We start from the raw sequence: 17,530 nt of genomic DNA, 5'->3' as shown, positions 1-17,530 counted from the left end.
CATGGGTTTGTTTTATTAATTCTGATTACTTAAAAAAATCATAAATATTTTTAGGTAATTTCAAACTTACAAAATTGTAACTTAAAAATATTTTAATTAATTTACTTTTAATGACCCCTCAAGACCCACCTGTAGTACTTCCATGGCCCACAAGTGAGCTGCAGGCCACACATTTGGAGTCACTGCTATATAGAAATCGCTTATAGTCTCGTTCGACTGAGACTGTTTCATAACCAGTTAAAAACTCCTTGTAGCTGCTTTAATTAAAAAGGCAAACCATAAAATATTTTGAATAGCTGGTGTGTTTTTGAAGGTACAAGATTATCATTCAACAGCACTTCAAAAATATGTAAATATTAAGTATATGTCAGCGCAGTGTCCTTCCTTGCTATAAAGAGAGATGCCGTCTGTGTCGACACAAAATGGTGACTATAAATAGAAGCTTTTGTTTGATGAGGACATTTGACTCATCATAGTTGATCTCTGTGCACAGAATCAATGTGGGGGGAGAGCACAACAGTCTATTTGTCCATTTGTCATACAGAGCTGTGAAAGTGAACAAAAGTCACCCGGGGCTCCCTCAGCTTTAATAATACGAAGTGTTCTTCCTCTTAACAGGGGCAAGACTTGGGCTAGAAGTCGTTTGCTACCGATTCGACCGTTGTGAGCAACTTCTCCTTTCTGCAGAGGGCTGCTGGTGTGTGGTGCAGTTATCAGTTCTGTCCAGCAGATGGAGCCTCTCCAAGTCTGACACTTCCCAGGAAGGTGGTGTGGTTGGTCATACTGATGAGTGTGTCCTCATACACTATGCGTATGGAGATCCTCTGGCCAGCGCGGAGCAGGCTCACCCCAGCCGTGTAGCAGGTGTTGAACTTGCGCTGGCCCGTCTCGATGCTGCAGGTGCAGCGCAGGAACGGGTTGGAGTCCACCATCACCTCATAGCTGGCAATGTCGGTGAAGTTGAGGTAGTACACCTGGTGGAGAGGGGGAGACATAAAAATTCACAAAAGACTGAGAGGGGTAGTCAAAACAAGTCCACATGATATTTAAGGGTGTATTTTAGCAGAAACAGCTGGAGTATTAGAGTAGCCAACAGAGGTTTGAGTTATTGATGTTCACATTTAGCCACATCTAGAGGAAAAAGAAATATGACCTATAATATAACTCAAACATTTATGGATAAGCACAGCAAGCAGGTTTTAACGAAAAGCTACAGAACTGCCAGTTCTTTTGACACTGAACTGTAAATTTTAAGAGTTACGTCAAGGACCGTACTCACTTCTACCTGACTATATATGAAGTAGACACCGTCCAGCAGCACCTCCAGCTCTCCAGAGCGAGAGTGCATTTTAAACACGCGGTGATGGATGGACACCATCTTCCAGTTCCTAAGAATGCCTTCAGACAGATCTAAACATGCCACAACAAACAAACACAGAGGCAAACAGTCAATATAAACAGCTATCAGCAGTGTTTAACTACAACCAGAGCTCTGTGCTGACAGAGAGTATAAACCTGCTAATGATGCTTACATTGCTTTTACATTGACAAAGTGATCTGCTAGCATGCGAGGGTTCTGAGTTAACAAGGGTCTGACTTACAATATAATCCTATAATAGCTGTGGGATTAGTTTAGGGTTATTATAATCTTGTAGTAAATATTAGTAGCAACATTCAACTCATGGCCCGTGGACCAAACCTGGCCATTTAACAACCTCAGTCCAGCCCTTTTATTTATAATAACTTTTTTTTCTAAATAATAAAAAAATACAGAATTGTGCTTTAACCTGCTATCATTGTACATACATGCATGCTTACATTGTTTATTAGAACTATGGTTTTCAACCTGGGGTCTAGGGACCAACAGAGGTCCTTGGGTGGGTTGTAGGGGGTCTCCAGCAAAAGGATCACATTATTTGGAAGTTTAAACAACAAAGGAAGAAATTGTGTTGGCCATTTTGATTGACTGCAGTTTATAGTGATCCTAGTTTGATCATAATATCTTCAAACCTACAAATAAAAAAATACCCAAGGGGGGATTCCTTAAGACAAATATCCTCTAAGACTGCAGGTCCATGGTCTAATGTGCATCTGTTGTGGGGGTACTTGTCATGAAAATTTTGGGAACCCCTGTAACGGAGGATCATCATTTTGTTTGGAGGCCAATTAGCCCATTGGTTATATCTGTTGTTAAGCACAGAGACATTAAATTATTTAACTCAGGCTGTTTAAGCAGAAGGAATATAGGAGTCAAATTGAATGAAAAAATACATGAAATGCAACACTGTGTTTATTAACAACGAGCCAGTTCTAATCTAGGATTACAATGGTGCTATGTTTTCCTGTACTTTTGTACGCAATGTTTCTTTTCCAATTGTGAAAACTAATTAAGTGAAGAAAAACTAAGAAGGTACATTGTGTTACACAAAAAGGGACAGTTCACCCCCAAATCAAAAAACTATTTTTTCTCTGGTCTGTAGTGTCATTTATCGATCTAGATTGTTTTGGTATGAGTTGCTGAGTTTTGGAGATATTGGCCATAGAGATGTCTGCCTTTTCTCCAATATAATGAGACTAAATGGACTCAAAAGGGCAAAAAATACATTTGAAACTCAACAGCAATGTCTCTTTCCAGAAATCATGACCCATTTATTTGAGATATTACACAGACCTTGTTGTGAGCATTTTCATGTAGAAACAACTTTCTTTCTGTGGTAGAAGCTACAAAACAATCTAGATGGATAAACAGCAGTACAGGTTAGAGGACAGGGTATACTTTTGGTTTTGGGGTGAACTGTCCCTTTAAATTACTAACTTAACGGGTCAAACAGAGGAAATGTAAATGTAAACTGGCTTCTTGGCACTTTACTTTTTTTTTTTTTTAATCTGTCCCTCTGACAAAGTAGTTGTATAGCCTCTGCTCAAAACCATAAAATCTTATGTTCTGTAGTTGATTGTGTTGACTTTCTATAAGGTGATTAAATGAAGAAAAAAAGAAAAAAAAAGACAAAATCTGGCATGTTGACTCTCTTGTTTAAACATTATTAATCAACCAAATGTTGACAGTTTACAGTGTTCCTATTTACTCTGGTGTAAGCCTGTGGCTTGGCAGGGATGCGTTTCGTAGAACAGTTGCAGACTCCTGTCTTTGACAAAGGACACTGACAGCGATTAAGCGTGTTTATTGTACTGTGTCAAACACACTGGTGAAACTACAAGTAACAGTGGACAGAAGACCCACCTTCTCTCACTTGGATAGTTGTCTCCTGCCCTTGCAAATGAACCACTGCAGGCTGAAAAAGAAAAAGGATCTCTGGTGACTAATCTGGACACACAGTAAAACAAGGGGAAAGCTGTTTCATCAGGGATTCTGTGTGGGATAAAATTTAATTTTCAATAGGTGACATAGTCTACCTGGAATTCCTTTGATTTCGTCTTATCTGGAACCCCTGCAACAATAAGAGAGACAGACATGATAAAATGGCCTTCAGCACCACCGAGGAGCAAAGAAGAGACGATGATTCAAAGAAAACAAACACCGACATAGTTTAAAGATAGATCACCGCTATCCCACACTATGTTTGACATCCATCAGAAACTCTCACTGTGAAGGCAATGAGTTCATCAATTTTTTTTGTCAACTTGAGCCCCCTGCTAGTGTGGGAACGGGTCTCCATGCAGGAAAGTACTGTAATCTAAGAACAAATCTCTCAACTCGTGGGTGTTTCCAAGTCCTCTGGCCTCCCGAGTCTTGGCTATCTCAGCGTGTTATCGTGTCATTTCTATTTTCAGTTTTATACCTGCTGGACCTTGAGTGCCCGGAGGTCCCTGCGGCCCGGGAGGTCCAGGAGGTCCTGCGGGCCCTACGGCGTTGCTTCCTGGAATACCAGGGATTCCTGGGATGCCCGGTGGCCCCTGTGGGCCCGGGGGACCTGGGGGACCAGGGGGGCCTGGCACAGGCCTTTTTTTTCCTGTAAAAGAGAAAGATAAATGGTTGGAAAACTAGACCACTGAGCGTGTTAAAGGGACAATTCACAACATTTTCTTACCTGTATTGTTATTTATCCATCTTGTCTGAGTTGCTGAGTTTTGGTAATATCACCTGTAGCAATATCTGCCTTCTCTTCAATACAATGGAACTAGATGGCACTCGGCCTGTGGTGCTAAAAGTTCCAAAAAATACATTTGAAAAACTCAACAGCAATGTTTCTATCTACAAATCATGACATGTTTACTCAAGATATTCAAGAGACTTTGTTGTGAACAATTTCACGTAAGAACTATTCTCTTTCTACGGTAAAATCTACCAGAACTACTTCCTGCAGCATATTCTGCTGGAACTACTGTCTTTCTATGGTAGAATCTATTGGAACTACTTTCTTCCTGCAGTAGAAGCTACTGGAACTACTTTCTTTTTATTCAAATAAAAATAGTTACTACATGAAACTCCTCACAACAAGATCTTTGGATCATCTTAAGGTCATGACTCCTGAAAACAGACACTGGTGTTTTTTCAAATGTGTTTTTGGCGCTTTGAGCACCACAAGCCGAGTGTCATCTAGCTCCATTACATTTGAGAGAAGGCAGACATCTCTACACCCAAAACTCAGCAACTCACACCAAAACTATAAAATAGTATTACAGGTGAGAGGAAAAATATGTACTTTTGATTTGGGGTGAACTGTTCCTTTAATCTTTTGGCAGATATATCAGTTTTATTTAATTAGCTTTAAATCACACATTTGCTGCCAAGTATTTTACATTCTGTATTTCAAAGCCTTAAGGCAGGAATAATGTTCCTGACCGACAGAATCGAACATCGAAAGCTTGTCAGTCACTTTGAGCCAACATGGTTATTGGATTCTGGATGACCTCTCAAGGATACTTCCACAAAGTAGGCAGCAGGTAGCAGTTTAATCAATGAGCAGGATAACTGAAATTCAGGCTGAATTATGTATTACCTTTTTTCTTCTCTTTCCTTTTTTCCCTTCCAGTCGATTCTGTAAGAAACAAAAACAGTGTGATTAAGCTTGAAATGGTCTCCTGAACAATTATCATCTCAGATAACATCTCGAGTATCCCACTCATTCCATGTAGGTATCCTTGAACGGGCTAAAATAACAGATTCAGATGTTCAGGCACTGAACGCTGGAGTGGAGGTATGTCAGTCTGTGGTATCTTCTAGTGTAGTAATTTGTAAGTGTGGTTTCACCTCCTCTGTATGAACAAGTGCCTTAAGCATTCACAGGCAGTGGAACTGGAGAAGATCATTAGAGAGATACTTTATCCTGCCAAAATCCTTTTCTTTGAATTAAGCCCAGATGGAGAATGCAGATGAAAGTGTGTTACATGTGGGTGTGTGCACGCATGTGTTTGTGTGAGTGTGTCTCCCCTGTACAACCGTGTGTGTGTGTGTGTGTGTGTGTGTGTGTGTGTGTGTGCGTGCGCGTGCATGCATGTTGGTGGGGCATCTATGTCAGCGCTTGCTTGAAAGACAAAATGCACTTAGCGTACATCTGTGTGTGCGTGTGCAGCTGAAGAATCCTTTTCAAAAAGCCGTCTCGCTGCTCTTGTGTTTACCATGTCATTACAACTACAAAGGCCATTTAACCTTAAAACCTCACAGTTTGAGTCCCCCTCAAACATATGGCCAGTGTTTCTCCTCTGGCTAAATGACTGGATGCATCCGCATAGATTTCTCTTAACGAGCAGCCCTATCTGGAATCTGGTGCCCGTTAGGAGTGCCCAGAATGCACACATACGCACACACGTGCAAACACGGGACACACACACACTCACACACGCGCTCGCACACAAACACACACACATCTAAGGCTGAGATTACAAAAGCCTTTGTCTGTGTGCTGAGAGCAGAAGAGAGACCTGGGAATGATTAGTGTTTAGAGGCTCGGGACTTTACTGATTTATGTAGAAAGTCTCAAAGGTGAGTTTTTTCTTCTAATTTAAACACAATCACTAAACTTCCCCCCAAGTATTCGGTGTCACGCCACAGACGCTGGAATGCCTTGTGATCATGCTGCACTTGTTGCTCTCAGACATGAAACTTCAAAGGCTTTGCTTTTTTATTTGCATAGCTCAGATTCTAAACAAAAACTACAAAAGCAAATTCAGACATATCGCACATATGGTTGTCTGCGGAGCTATCGATTACGATAAATCAATTTGGGTGGAATTAATGAAAGCCATCAAAGTCTCAGATGATTCAGAAGTGGCCACCTGGTTCCTTAAAATGTTCTACACAGTACATTTTTTAATCTTCAGACCTTGCCGATAACACAGTTGGGTTCCAACGTCCAGATCTGATACAAGAGATATTTTGGGGGACCTGATATTATTTCGAGACGGGGGAAATCAATGCAGGCTTGCTTCACTGTCTGTTTCAAATTGGTGAAACCCTCCCAAACTCCTTGTTGTCCTTGTTTGCTGTCCAAGTAATAATCAATCCCATTCCGTTTAATCTCTTGCTCTATAAACTCAGCAACATTATGCGGTGAAGCTGCTTTGTTAAGTAAGCACAAAGCAGTAAAAAATCAATTCCACAAAAAAGTGAGAAACCATTAACAAACTGTTTTCAAAATTTAAGAGGCTTAATCCCACCAAAAGCCTGTTATTTACACTGTACTGAATCCCCTCCAAACAAACAAAGAGTTACAGAAACCATTGCTCAACAGTCGACCGGGCTGGTGCCAAGTACATATCCAGAAAATAGACTGATGCAGGTGCACCACAGAGCAATTGTTTGTGGGGGGTTTCTTGACATGAAACGCAATGACTGTGGAGACAATAAAGCTACAAAGGGTTAGCAGACAACTTCTGTTTGAAAGCATAGGGACAAAAGACACAGAAGTAGTAAATTATGATAAATTTTAAACTAACGTGCCTGTTTCTGGCTGCTTCCCGGGACTCCTTTTCGCTCGCTGAGTTATGCCCCTGTGATCCTCTGTGGCGTGGAAGTCGCTATTTCTGTGCAGCAGCTTCTCCTGGTGAAAAAAACAAAAGAAAATATTATTAATGAGCTTGGAAAATTCATATAACAGAAAATTCAAGAGGGCCACTGGCTTCATACACAGAGCCTCTCCTCAGAATATTAATACCAGCAAAGATCGCCTCATATTAATTCCGCGAAGCAAACAAAAGGGATGACTGTGACAAGGTTTTTGAGAGCGAAACCCATGTTGCGAGTGGCCTTTCTATTCTTGCAGATATAATGTTTGCACAAAGACAACTTGGGGCATTTGAAAAGATGTGAGACACTGTCAGCCAGCGCATTCATTTGTGGCCAAGTCATTGTCTGTCCCATTGGGGCTGTAACCTATCCTGTAACCCAAGTCACTTTTGTCTGTGTCTCTGCCGTTTGAGACAGTCACCTGGACACGGCTGCTCTAAAATTCACCTTTTTATACAAAAGGAGGACATGGATTGCGGTTAATCTGAGAGCAATACCTATTCATGTGGCACCTGGTCCCAGCCCTATTCAGAGGTGGCATGAATAAGCTAAAAAAAGCTAAAGAAAAGGATCTGATGGATTTGCTGTGAGCTCATCCCTACAAACAGGAAACACTATGGTACGGCGGCATTGGGGTGTTCCCATGGGCAAGTGAGTGGCGGGACAAACCGCATGCCTGTGTTCATATGCGACCTACATTCACATGAACTCTGTAGGACGTCCTGACCTGACTGTAACACACTCGAGATGTGACCGACTCTGACAACAATAAAAAAAAAAAGATTCGTGCTAAGGATTCGGGATTTTAAAACGCAGATTGTTCAAAGTCGCCTTCAGTTAGAACAGCCAGTTTGTGATCACATCTTTGGAGGATTCCCAGAATCCGATAGACAAAGAAACTTCGGCACTGGAAGGACAACAAGACCACCCAAAGCCTCGCCTTTTGTCAAGCCCTGAAATATAAGAGAGCACTTTTGGTCACACTTTGGAGTGTCAGCATAAATAATGCTAAGAGTGCAAGATAAAGCCTGAGAACACATGACCAGACAACTTGTACTTGTGCTGGACATCTGCTTGGAGTTTGAATAAAGCAGTGACACATGCAGCACCTTAGCATGGATCAAAAGATAATAAATAATGATGTATCACTTCTTCGTACTGCTGGGAATGTATCAGACAAGCTCACTGACAGACACTTTGACCTCTCTTTTTCCCCAGTTGGGTACAAGATGACATGCTCCCTCTGTGACGCTCAAGTAAACATAGTTGTTAAACCCCCCCCCCCCCCCCCCCCCGTGATGCTGAGAAATCTCTTTCGCCTGAACTCCTGGTGCCTCTTTGTGTGGTTTTCAAGCAGAGCCACCGAAAGAACATATGGAGACAGACAAGAAAAGTTATGTTTTGCGTTTCTTCTATACCTCGTCTCAGATGTGGGAACCCCCTCCCGTGGTGAGGGATGAGCTGTATCATGTCGAACACCCCCCGCCGGCTGTGTTGGGCAAGCTCAAAGTAGTTAAAGTCTACATCCCTGACCAGCTGCCAGCCATGTCTGACCTTATAAGCACGGGAATTCCAGCCTGATGGAGGAGTTGGTGTTGGAATGGTTTATCGACACACAGACCTCCAGATGTTCCCGCGAGCAGCGACGTTTGCTGTTCATTTGGTGCGCAGGTGTCTCCACATCTCCTCTCCAGCTGTTGGCATATAGCAGGCTTTTACCTCTCAAAGGATTCTGGGTGTATGTTCAGGCATATGGCATTACACTTTCGTCTGTTCTGACAGCCAAACATGATTCAACAGCCAATTTCTGGCCCGAGATTAAGCTCCAGAAGAACGACAAAAAACAAACAAGCAATCTGCAAGGCTACTACCAGACTGGTGCAGCTTGTGTTGTTGATGAAGGCAACAAAGTGATTGAAGAAATAAAAAAAATTACCCCATTATATGACTCTGAGAAATGGTTTTGCTCCCTTGTTTGCTTCATTTCACTTCATTACAACATTTACGGCCTTCATACCCTTCAAAGGCACGCAGAGTTACAGTAAATCAGGAGGATGACAACGTGTTGGTATGTATGCCAAGTGCCAACTATTGAGTAAACCATTCTTTTTCAGCACAAGGGGAAAAATGCTATTAATTAGAGGGCTTTCAAATCTTCAAAGCGTGGGGGGTGCTGTTGTGCGCCTAGGACGCGATTCCCCGTTGCTCTGTGAGGATATGACTAAAATTCAGTCACCCCAGGGATGTGTAATTTTGGGATCACAAGAGTTCTTTTTGCCCTATTAACACTTACTATTACAACAGCTAGTATTTATACCCATTTCTGCACTTACACTACCGAAACTCCCTCGTATTAAGAGCTTTTCAAGCTGTTCATGAAAATACGATGCAACAGCTTGATTGTCTCTTGATAAAATAGTGTTCCCTAGCTCACATTTCTCCACAAATAGAGACATTCTGGCTGCAGTAAATCTTGGACTAGCACTGACAATTAGTCACTAAATTGCGGTTGAGAATGTGAGGTTGAGGAGGTGAAACTCTGGCGGTCGTGGGTGCCAGATGCCGACTGGGTGCTCATCACTGCTGTACAGGCATTACTGATTTTAACAGCAGGCGAACTGCAGAGAACTGAAGCTTCATAATACTTCTGTGATTCACACTTCTGGATGGAACGACGACAGCGTGTTTTCTTCTTAAATATCACACAAAAAAGGAGTGTCCTTAACTCAGCCAAATCAGACAGTGTTCTCTGGAAGGCCATGTGTTTTAAACCATAACTTGGGTAATTTAATAACAGCATCCATAGATTGTGATCTAAAAAAGCTGTGGAGCTCAACCTAAGGGAAATGTTGCCTGTCAGCAGCCAATCACATCTGAGATTGTTGCAACACTGCTGGCAAAGTGACTTCTAGCTGAATGCTGTGAATGCCTTGAGAATTTATTATTTTGGTAGATGTTTGCGACTCTGGACTTAATCGTTACTGGGCGTTTACGCCATCAGTCTGTCAAGACAATTCATTCTTATATGGAAAAGCTTGAAGCCTCATATCTCTGATGTTTCAGCCTCCTCTGCCTTGTGCTTTTATGACACTTGTGTCGACAGTGATTAATTCCTGATATGGAGGCTATCTCCTTACACATGATACTGCTGTTTTAGCTAATCACGCACTGGCCACGATTAAAGTAGATGTGGGTGACAGCCCACCCTGGAGCCCCCAGAACTTGTATGCTGCTGAGAACTTTGTGTCCCATCAAACTGACTTTTTTAATAGCCGTTAACTAGACTCCAGATGTTTCAGCATCTGTTCTCTGTGAGACTTTGAAGGCACACATCAGAGGAGAAAATTATTTCATATAATGGTTATAAGAAAAATGTTAGGCAAGAATAAAACGCTAGTTGAGCTAACACAATTAAATATTCCATGGGCTGACTTTTATTATGTTTTGCACACTGGGGTCAGGTGAATCAGGGTCAGGCTGACTGCGAGCGACACTTGCTCTTACTCAGTAATGCCCTGCATCACACTCCTGGTGCACACACACACACACACACCTGGGAGGGGCTTTTTACTGTTGGGAACTGTGCAGATCTGCTGGACAGCTGGGATTTACTGCCTTGCTCAAGGGCATACCGACTGTGACTGTTGAAGGGAAGACTGTTAGTTCACTTCCAAGGCGCGGATCATAAATGACCAGATCATCTGCTCTCATTAAAAAGCAACTAGATGGATCTGGAAAATAGAGCCAGACAGCTACATTGGTCAGCCAATATTATGCCGATAACACACACAAAAAAAAATTCTGACGCTGTTGCTGATGCCTTAGCATCAATACCAGTTCCAGAACGATTTTTTCCTATACCAAATCCATGTTAACGAAAAGAAAATTACCTTATAGTACAGTTACTCACTTTAAAGAAACTGTTTCAAAGAACTGGGATTAAAAAAAAAACAGAACAATGATCGCTATCTCAGGGTATGAAATGTTTTTTTCTGCATGCCTTTATAATGTGTAACATTAGAAAACCAATCACCCGCAGTGTTAGATCTTGGTACAAGCATGCTGCTCGCTCATTGTGTCACTAATGCTGATGACATTTACTTCTTAGATATCAAGATTTGGTATTAAAGCTCAAGGCATTTTTTGATACTTGAAAGTATTGAAGCAATTCAGGTGGTGCCGTAAAAGTACCAAAGTTTAGTACCCTGCCCTGGATCCCTAGATATTATCTGCCTGATACTTGTCTAGTGCAGCTATATCTGCCTACATCAGTATCGGTATATACTGTCCATTTTTTTTTCAGACTACCAGGCTATTTTACACCACAATAATGCAGCAATATGCATGCAGCACATCTGATGCAGCACGTCAGGCTGCATGTCATTTTATGTTGATTCGGCTCGGAACCAACAGAACCGACAGTTTGTGTTTTGATGTTAGTTTGAAAAATGTTCAGTGAAATACGTAACATAAGCTCCAACAGCGACAGCAACAGCACACCAAATGGCATCTTTTTTTTATTGCTTATAAAGCTAGTTCTGCAGGCTGTTTATTTAAGTTTTTCCACCTCAACAATCTGCCTTTTCTCTTCCATTAGTGAATAATATCACACACCCAGTTTGAACATGTGTTAGGGTTGGGTGATTGGACGAACAATTGTCTTTCGACGATGGGCTGAATCCATCACCGACTGCTATTTCCGACTGTTCTGCACCGCGCTTTCATCCAGTGACCCAGTACACACCCACTCGGCCGACCATGAGTGCGCTGAGCTGGGTGACGAGTGGGAGGAAAACAGCCTGCAGAGTCAGACTCTTTGTGCTCTTTTCACGCTGTAAATTAAGTTTTTTTTGACCAAACCAGAGTTGATAATTGTTGGAAGAGTGGACAGACTAACAAAGACGGTTCTGATGAGTTTTAAGAGTTTTTCTGTTGAGTTTAAATGAAGTGTGTTTTCCGAGGCATGAATGAGCTAATTAAGCTCGCCTTAGTTCGGTAAAAGAGAGAAACTTGAATTCAGAAGGTATATGGTCGTATTTCTCAGTTTAAAATGGAAAATAAGTGTTGGAACATGTCATTTCTAGACACTTGGTGAGTTTATTTTATCCACTGGACATAGTGAATGCACACAGCATGCGTAACATAGTGAATTTGCCGTTTGCACACATCTCCCAGCTGATACTGGAGAGGACGGGAGGAGGTCGGAGTGTAAATTTTATGTTTAAACACCATTTTGAATTAGAACATTATTTTATATTTGCTGCATGATGCAAACCTGCTGCAGCAGCAACATGTTTCATTCATATCTACTGTAAATACATGCAGTCTGGTAGCATTTTAATTAATGTATTTTGGCTGCTGCGGATGCTATGCAACCAACATACAAAAGCTGTGCTGCATACGGTGGAAACAGTTTGATATTTATTAGAAATACAAAATGCAATCTTATCGTTGAAACGCTTTAATGTGATTTTGCATTTTATATGTGTCATATCAGTCAAGCTCTACTGGAAAAATTGTCAGAGGTTAATTTTTGAGTGGATGACATAAATGGTTTTATTTTTCCTGATGCATTTATTGCATATTTTCCTAATGGTATGAGTATTATTGCTGGGAAAATCTCTGAAGATTTAAAATCCTTACAAGTGCCAGGTTAGACTGCAAAACAAGATAGTCTCTATCATGATACTTGCATCTGAGGGAAAAGATCAAATGAAATTTTACAGAAATTCTGTCAGATAGATAGGCTCAGACTGCATTATATGTTGTAAAACATTTGGGTTGATAGCAGTCTCTCCTCCGTTCACAAAAAAGGAGATTCTGAAAACTGATCAGAGACTTGTAGTGTTACAGCTTACACAGCCCTGATCCTTATCTGGGAGTTAGAACACCAAACACTTCTGTCAAATCAGGTGGGAATCTATCAATTCTGCCAATTTTCAGCACAAAATAGCTGGACTTAACAGGTCCACTTGAGTATTTTTTTTTTTAACCTGCAGTGAAAAAACGTGACATGTGGTGGCTGAAGTAGGACAATACAGAAATGTGATAAAATGTGACCAAACTTAAAACTGGATGAACGAAAACATTTAAGATTACTAGGCTGCTGCCAGAATAAACAGAGGACTGCATTTTCCTTTCATAATCAAACTGAAGCATTATAGCACTTAAAATGTGTGATATGCTTCTTTCCACAATCTCTTACTGTAAAGTCATTATTATATTATCAATATTTTAGAATCGTTTTCTAGGGAAAGATTAACTCTGAAATGCCACTTAAAAATACCAGAGAATACCATAAAAATACGAAACGACTTTTTTGGGCCAGATACTGACGTATAGGTGACGTATAATGCAATACATATGTGATAAAAACACTTAAACATTGATTTTGACTCCATGGGAATTTTAAAACTCACGTCCATGCCGTTTTCCAGTGTTTTCCCACTAATTATCCTCCTTAATACCATGATCTCAACTGAGCAAAAGTTCTCTTTCCATTCGGTTTGACTGAAGAAGCCGCTAAACGAGTGCCAAAAAGTGCCTGGATTTCCACTGTGTGCGCTGTTTACCAAGGTTGACTTATGTTCTACGACACTGATCAGCCCAGTCAAAAACTGATCTGAGTCATTATCACATGGTGTGTGATGAGTCCACCTGAACAGAGGTTATACACACTGCCACTACATGATGACAATGCCCAGATGTAGGTCTATGTGGTATGTATGTTTGATCCTATACCTGACTGTTCTTGCTTTTCTTTGTTATGTTACACTTGTCTGTGCAAATCACATCAAATTTCACTGATGCTGCTGAAGTGCCTTTGATGATGGCTTGTGTGATAAATCCAATAAACAATTTTTAGCTCTACAAAAAAAGCCTCTTCAAAGGAAATGCTTGAAAAGCTAACAAGCGCGGCCGCTGCGTCCAAATGCCACATGCTCCCGTTTCTCCAACTATGTAAACTGTGGGATGTGTAATCAGAGTTGTTTAATGCAGACATCTGGCAAAGACAGCATCACAGCGCTGTTAAATATTTACAGCTGGGCCACAGTCTTTCACCTCATGAAGCGTCACCATCTGGGTTGAATACCAGGGCCCATCTCGCTCGGCTCTAACCAGGGAAACCAAACTAAAATAAGCTTAGCGGAGGACTAAATGAATAGGCTGAGCTTCCCACTTGTGAAAGGAAAATGTTACAGATCAAACACCCATAGCAGCAGCCACTGAGCTCGATAATCTTTCCTACAGAGAAATACATCCCTCCATCCTGGATAGCATGAATTCCTTGGGGTCACTGTCAAGTTGTTCAGCCAATGTCCCACATAGAGGATCATTTTCTGAGTATAAAGGTTACACAACTGGTGACATATGAGCTAATTGAGCCTGCAAAACAATGTTGAGACCTACACTTGGTCCCTTTGTACTGATGAAATTAGGGAGTGTGCAGAGGTGGTGGAGGTGGTGGTGGTGGGGTGAGGTGGGGGTGGCTGTTGCCAAAGCCACAGACAACACAATGAACATTCAATCAGCCCGCTGCCAGAAAAGAAAACACATGTGAGACGAGGCTGGCTCTGCTCCAAGTACCAACTGCCCCATCTAAGTCCTGATGAATTTACATCAGCCCTTGGGCTTTGCACCTGCTGGTGATCCAGTTAATTTTCCGTCCACCTGCTCCAGCACATTGACTGACCCCCAGTCTCTCTGCGAATATCCAGCTGGGCAGACTGCCTAAAGTTCTGAGCATCCACCTCTGTCTGTTTAGCTTTGGAAGCGAGACAAATTAGGTTAAATTAAATGCTGTTTGATTAAGGAAACATGAAAAGCTATTTCTAAGGAGTTAATTTTCATAAGCTGTGTTTTGTTTTCTGAACATCTGCACCATACCTCTGTAGTGAGGCTATAACAATGCTTATTTTCATTATCAATTAATCTGTTGATCATTTCCACAATTAATCAATTTGTTGTTTGTCAGGGTGTAAGAAATAGATATGCATCACATTATGTTGTGTGATACTGCATCAATTCTGAAAATACAGTATGTGATATATGATGTATGCAATGATTTGTGGCAGTGGTTCATTTTGACAGCTAGACAGCAGTGTTGTTATCTATCTTCATTGTTCTGATTGCATAAAAAAGTAACCTTTTTTTTAAACTAAGATTTTATACATATGATGTTGTGTTCTTTATGACAGGCCAGTTTTCCTAAAAATTGAGAAAACAATAGCAATAATAGCGATAGCGATGAATTACAATATCACAATATATTGAACCATAATCTCTGTGTCGTGACACATATCAGATTCTTCAGCCCCAGTTCAATCTATAAAATGTCTGAAAAGCTAACAATATGATACATAACATGATACAGGGGTTACAATTCAGTATAGAGCAATAATGTAAGTGAGGCGATATAGCTATTATTTTAATCTAATTTCAGGAAAAAACACACCATGTGCATAAAATCTAAATTTACTTTTTTATGCAGTCAGAACAGTTAAGATAGATGCGATTTCTATGTTGTGTTTGAGGGTTTAAACAACACAAATTAAACCACTGCCACACATCTTTGCATGTATCACAATGCCACAATACAATGTCTTTGAGAATTCCTACAATCACAAAACATAATATCACAATACTCAAGTGTACTGATATTTTCTTACACCTCTATTCAGTTTAAAGTCATAGAGGGCCAGAAAATATTCAAATTTAAGAGGCTGAAATGAGAGATACTGGACAGTTTTCTTCAAGAATATTACCCAAAACAATTAATTGAATATCACAAGTGTTGGTTGACAACTAATCGATTAATTGTCCCAGCTCTACTCTCTACTCTAAGCTCCTTGCTATGCCTCCTTCCCTGGGTCTGGATCTGGATGGATGTGTTTACCTGAACAGGAGACTTTGGCCGGGTGACAGACTTGAAGCTTTATACCTGTGTGCATCTCTCTCCAAGAGCCTGAATCACGCACACGGGAGCGCTGATTCAAAACATATTTGTGTGGAAACTGAGCTGACAATAACGTCGTGACAGGCAGGCTACTGTAAAATAAGTTGCCCAGAAACATGCCATGACAGAGCGCAGGCACAGAACCTGACACCGTGATACGGGAACAGGAGGACCGAGCGGAGGTGAATGAACACGAACAGCCTCCGTGTGAGGAATGAAAACAATGCTGCTGTGGCTCTTCGTTTAGATTTTTTTTTCTCTTTTTTTTCTTTATGTGATGTTTTTACCTCATGGTGACCCTCTCCTCCTCCGCGGCTGCTGCTGCTGCCGCTGCCGCTGCTGCCAGAGTCCAGTCTTGGGTGGCCGCCGGGCGAGGAGAGCACCTCCGCCGGGTCAGCCAGGTCACTCCCAGCTATTGTCAACATGGAGTCCCGCTTCTGGTGGATAATTTCCCGTTTGACTTCGGAGCGCAGGTCCAGATAGCAGACGAGGGTGACAGCGTGTAGACCCAGAGACAGCAGGAATAATCCCAGGAAGACGACACTGCCGCTCCGACCGCTCCTGCACTTCTTACTGCACGTGCAGGGAGGGAAATCCTCGCGTGCCATTCTCGGACAGAGCGCGAGGCAGATGCTCCTTATCTCGGCATAATCGGGCTCGAGAGTCTCGCGCGGGCCGCGGCTATTCATTAACTTGGAGATTCATTAGGTGACGCTCAGCAGCAGGTCGGTGCTGCAAACTTCTTACAGTATCTGTAGTAACAATGGAGACCCGCCCACCTCCTCTCTGATTGGTCCAGAACAATTACGAACCCACACAATCCGGGCCAGAGGTTGGAAGGGGGCGCTGGAGGCACCAGGTGTAGTGGTGGAGCGACACCTACAGGACAAAGTGAGCAGCTGCAAAAACGCCTGGGAGATTGTGAGATGATGGTAATGAGATGATGATGAGAGAATAATAGACTGTTTTCTGTGGGATAACATTTTAGTCAATATTACATAAATGACTGAATGAATAAATAAACAAATTAAGACGGCTATGAAAAAATATCCTGAAATTAATAAATGAAGCAACAAATATGTAAATACATGTAAATATAAATGAAAGAGTCTAAATAGATTTTTATTATTATCTTTTTATTTTATCTCCACATTTATTTATTTTAGCGAACTTCTATTTTTATTTCCGCCCAGTCTGGCAACACTAACATCAGAATCTTTGAGGTAACCACACCCCATTTATATATTTTTTAATTAATTAAATATTGGCTAAAATGGTATTCCATACATTTCACCTCTTTTTGGATATATTTACTTTGATATTCTTTTAAATTCATTTATTTATTTTATATTTTATATCTTCTTTCACTATTTCCATCATCTTGTATTTGTCATTGTATCACATGTGCTATTATTCCATACCTGATTGTTTGTATGTTTTCATGTTGTTGTTTTAAAAAAAAGCAGTTAACAATGATGCTAATTATAATGCTAACAGTACAGAACTTTCTTTTTGCAGTAATTCAACTGTACAATACAATGCAATATGCTACCAGTTTACACTGTCATCACCTGTGCATGTATTAGTTTATACTGTACATTTCAATC

The 17,530-nt window shown here is 41.1% G+C and overlaps 1 protein-coding gene across 2 annotated transcripts; it reads right to left on the bottom strand.

Annotated features, from left to right (window-relative positions):
* Positions 1 to 234: 234 nt before the first annotated feature.
* On the bottom strand, positions 235 to 16,756 carry eda (ectodysplasin A). Of its 2 annotated transcripts, none has more exons than XM_084719424.1 (8): positions 16,211 to 16,756; positions 6,902 to 7,001; positions 4,962 to 5,000; positions 3,801 to 3,971; positions 3,415 to 3,449; positions 3,242 to 3,293; positions 1,286 to 1,410; positions 235 to 974 (listed from the first exon to the last, which is right to left on the bottom strand). In XM_084719424.1, exons 1-8 carry the CDS (start codon positions 16,610 to 16,612, stop codon positions 714 to 716), a joined length of 1,185 nt encoding a protein of 394 aa, XP_084575550.1. In that variant the 5' UTR covers positions 16,613 to 16,756; the 3' UTR covers positions 235 to 713. The 2 variants fall into 2 exon arrangements, with proteins under 2 accessions (XP_084575550.1, XP_084575549.1); XM_084719423.1 differs by having other exon boundaries at positions 1,280 to 1,410; positions 16,211 to 16,753.
* Between the last annotated feature and the right edge of the window lie 774 nt (positions 16,757 to 17,530).

This window comes from Lutjanus erythropterus, chromosome 5, assembly GCF_056507025.1.
Source record: "Lutjanus erythropterus isolate fLutEry1 chromosome 5, fLutEry1.hap2, whole genome shotgun sequence".
Classification (NCBI taxonomy): Eukaryota; Metazoa; Chordata; class Actinopteri; order Lutjaniformes; family Lutjanidae; genus Lutjanus; species Lutjanus erythropterus.
This window is presented reverse-complemented; position numbering and strand designations above follow the sequence as displayed.

Coding starts and splice junctions, on each gene's coding strand:
- eda (XM_084719423.1), bottom strand. CDS start 16,612: ATGAATAGCCGCGGCCCGCGCGAGACTCTCGAGCCCGATTATGCCGAG. Junction 3,972..4,961: donor AAGGAAAGAGAAGAAAAAAG/GTAATACATAAT, acceptor TCTCTTTTACAG/GAAAAAAAAGGCCTGTGCCA. Junction 975..1,279: donor TCATATATAGTCAGGTAGAA/GTGAGTACGGTC, acceptor CCTCTCCACCAG/GTGTACTACCTCAACTTCAC.